We start from the raw sequence: 2,845 nt of genomic DNA, 5'->3' as shown, positions 1-2,845 counted from the left end.
TATAATTCTTCAAAGATCTAAGGTGTATTTTGTACTTACATTGCACACTTACAGTATGTATCAACATGGATGATCACATTTCAAGGGTTCAATAGCCATGCATGGCTGGTCACTACCATATTGGATAGTGCAGCTCCCAATCATCTTGAACTACGTACTTCTCCTTAAGACTTCTAACACCCAAGTTGACCCTTGCAATGAAACTCCAAATGCTGTCTCTGTTGGTCTTAAAATAACATATGACAACTCCACCCAACATCTTTACATCCCTTAAAATTTTATAGCTCTCCCTTGGAAGTTCTAAACCACTAAACTTGTTCTAAAACCTAGGGCTCCACTCACCAAGTCAGTGGGCACCATGCTTACTTCTATATGAAACCTAACATACTTCCCACTTACACACTATAAAATTCATCAAACCCTGATCTTGTCATTTTGCCAAGACCACCTCAACAGAACGTTTCACCTCCTACGTTCTTGCAAAAAGTGACACATTAAAATTATCCTGTGAAAAATAGCATGAAATTACTGTGAATATATTTATAACTTAAATGTGTTAGGTCAACTAGCATGTGAAATAAAATCTTCCAAAAAGAGATGAGGCAATAAAGAATAGCATAAAGGAAAACAATGTGGCTTGGGATTCAAGCAGGGATTCCAGTCACAAGTCTGGCACCTGGTAATTTTATGTTCCTGGGCAAATATGCAAATATTTCTGGGTCTTCAATGTGTGGTGTATTACATAAGGGGCTAGATGAAATTATTCCTAAGCCCCATTCAACATTGAATATTCTGTAGGTGTAGAAACTTTTTCATAAAACAAGGCAAAGATGGGGGTGAGGGTGGGGAAGAATAAATCCACTTGGAAAAGACAGTTAACATTTTCTCTATGTATAGGATAGAAAGCACTGGAACCTTAAATTCATCACTGAAAAAAAAATCATCATCACAAAAACACTCTTATAAAAAAAAAACTCTAGGATCTCTTTTCTCAGTTTCTAATTTTTTTTTCAAGAGAAGTTTATTCTGGAAAAGGTTCTCTTCAGGGCAAGTTTGACATCCTTATTCCTCAGGCTATAGATTAATGGGTTAAACATGGGCACCACAATAGTATAGAACAGGGAGGACACTTTCCCCTGGTCCAGGGGTAAAATGGAAGGGGGTTTGAGGTACATAAAAGCTCCTGACCCAAAGAAAAGAGAAACTGCAATTATGTGGGAGCTGCAGGTACTGAAGGCTTTAGACCTGCCCTCAGCAGAACTAATATGGAGAATGCTGGAAAGAATAAAACCATAAGACATAAAAATGGCAACAATGGGCACCCCAATGCCAATGGTCACAACAATAAAGATGACCAGAACATTTATGTAAGAGCCGTTGCAGGAGAGCTCAAGAAGGGGAAGGATGTCACACATGTAGTGATTGACAAGGTTGTCTGCACAAAAGGTTAGAAACACTATATTTCCTGTATGGGCCACAGCCCCAAAAACTCCCATCCCATAGACACCCAACAAAAGGAGCAAACACACCTGGGGAGACATGATGACCAGGTACAACAGTGGGTTACAGATGGCCATGTAGCGGTCATATGCCATCGCTGACAGGACGAAGGACTCAGAAAAGACAAAGAAACAGAAGAAGAAGAGCTGAGTCATACACCCTGTGAAGGAAATAATGTTCTTCCTTGAGACAAAACTCATCAGCATTTTGGGAATGATAGCAGTAGAGAAACTAAAATCTATGAGGGACAGGTTGAAGAGGAATAAGTACATGGGAATATGCAGGTGAGAGTTGAGCCCTATCAGGGTTATCAAGCCCAGGTTCCCCACTGCAGTGACCACGTAGAAACCTAGAAACAGGAAGAAGAGGGGGATCTGGAGTCCTGGCTGGTCCGTTAAGCCTGCGAGGATAAACTCTGTCACGGAGGAGGAGTTCTCGGCAGGCATTCTCCTCTAGGAAGAGCTGTGAAGGAAAAAGAATCACTGAGAGAACAAAAAAGAGAAAATCCTACCCTTCTTTTTTTATTTATTTTTTATTTTTTTAATTTTCTGGGGTACAAGTGCAGAACGTGCCGGTTTGTTACATAAGTATACATGTGCCATGACCGGGGCCTCCCCTTCTTAGGAATGACATCGGAGCAGAGAGATGATTGAACTTCAAGAAGATATTTTCTTATTCCCTTGTCTATGTTTTCACCTTCCGCAAGTGCCTTTAGCCATCCTAGTAACTGTCTGAGGGTGACATTTGCCTGCAGAGTGAGGGCTGGTGTGACGAAGGAGCAGAGTCGAGCTGGGACCACACTCCAACCCTCGCTGTGGTCCTCCCTGTGTACATCATTCCCTCTACAGCCCTTGTTCAAGTGGGTAAAACCAGGGGCCCTTCTTTGGAGAGGTGGGAACCACTTGACCTTTCCAGACCTTCTAATTTGGAGTCTGTACTAGACAGAACAGTGAGATGACTTTGTGTTGTCCACAGTCTTTACTGGCATGGTTGTGGAATTAGCATAGAATAATAATAAAGGAGTGATCATGTAAAGTTATTCATTAAAAGCTAAGAAAAAAGAGAAACATTTACCAAATGTATCTGAATGCAGTGTGGCATTATGACCATCACCATTCCACAAATGAGGATACCAAGCCTAAGCCACTTGCACAAAGTCCCAGTGCAACTGAGTTGCAGCAGCAGGGAAACTCGATTTTAACCACTCTGCTGTGGCACCCAGTGGCTCAGACAGGCACTCACCACTTCAGTTTGGAGCCACGGTGCTGCTCTCTACTGCCTCTCACCCATCTCTTTTGCAGAAATCCAAATGGCCCTGCTGTAAAGAAAGTGACAACTTTGAGCC

General features: G+C 42.0%; 1 protein-coding gene across 1 annotated transcript; it reads right to left on the bottom strand.

The window, feature by feature from the left end:
- Positions 1-1,010: 1,010 nt before the first annotated feature.
- On the bottom strand, positions 1,011-1,950 carry LOC116555962 (olfactory receptor 8B12-like). Its single transcript, XM_032284884.1, has one exon. The coding sequence runs from the start codon at positions 1,944-1,946 to the stop codon at positions 1,011-1,013; it is 936 nt and encodes a 311-aa protein (XP_032140775.1). The 5' UTR covers positions 1,947-1,950.
- Between the last annotated feature and the right edge of the window lie 895 nt (positions 1,951-2,845).

This window comes from Sapajus apella, unplaced genomic scaffold (genome assembly GCF_009761245.1).
Source record: "Sapajus apella isolate SASKATOON/1434 unplaced genomic scaffold, GSC_monkey_1.0 scaffold16, whole genome shotgun sequence".
Lineage (NCBI taxonomy): Eukaryota > Metazoa > Chordata > Mammalia > Primates > Cebidae > Sapajus > Sapajus apella.
This window is presented reverse-complemented; position numbering and strand designations above follow the sequence as displayed.

Bases quoted from the DNA above. Each gene is read 5' to 3' on its own strand.
- LOC116555962 (XM_032284884.1), bottom strand. From the start codon at position 1,946: ATGCCTGCCGAGAACTCCTCCTCCGTGACAGAGTTTATCCTCGCAGGC.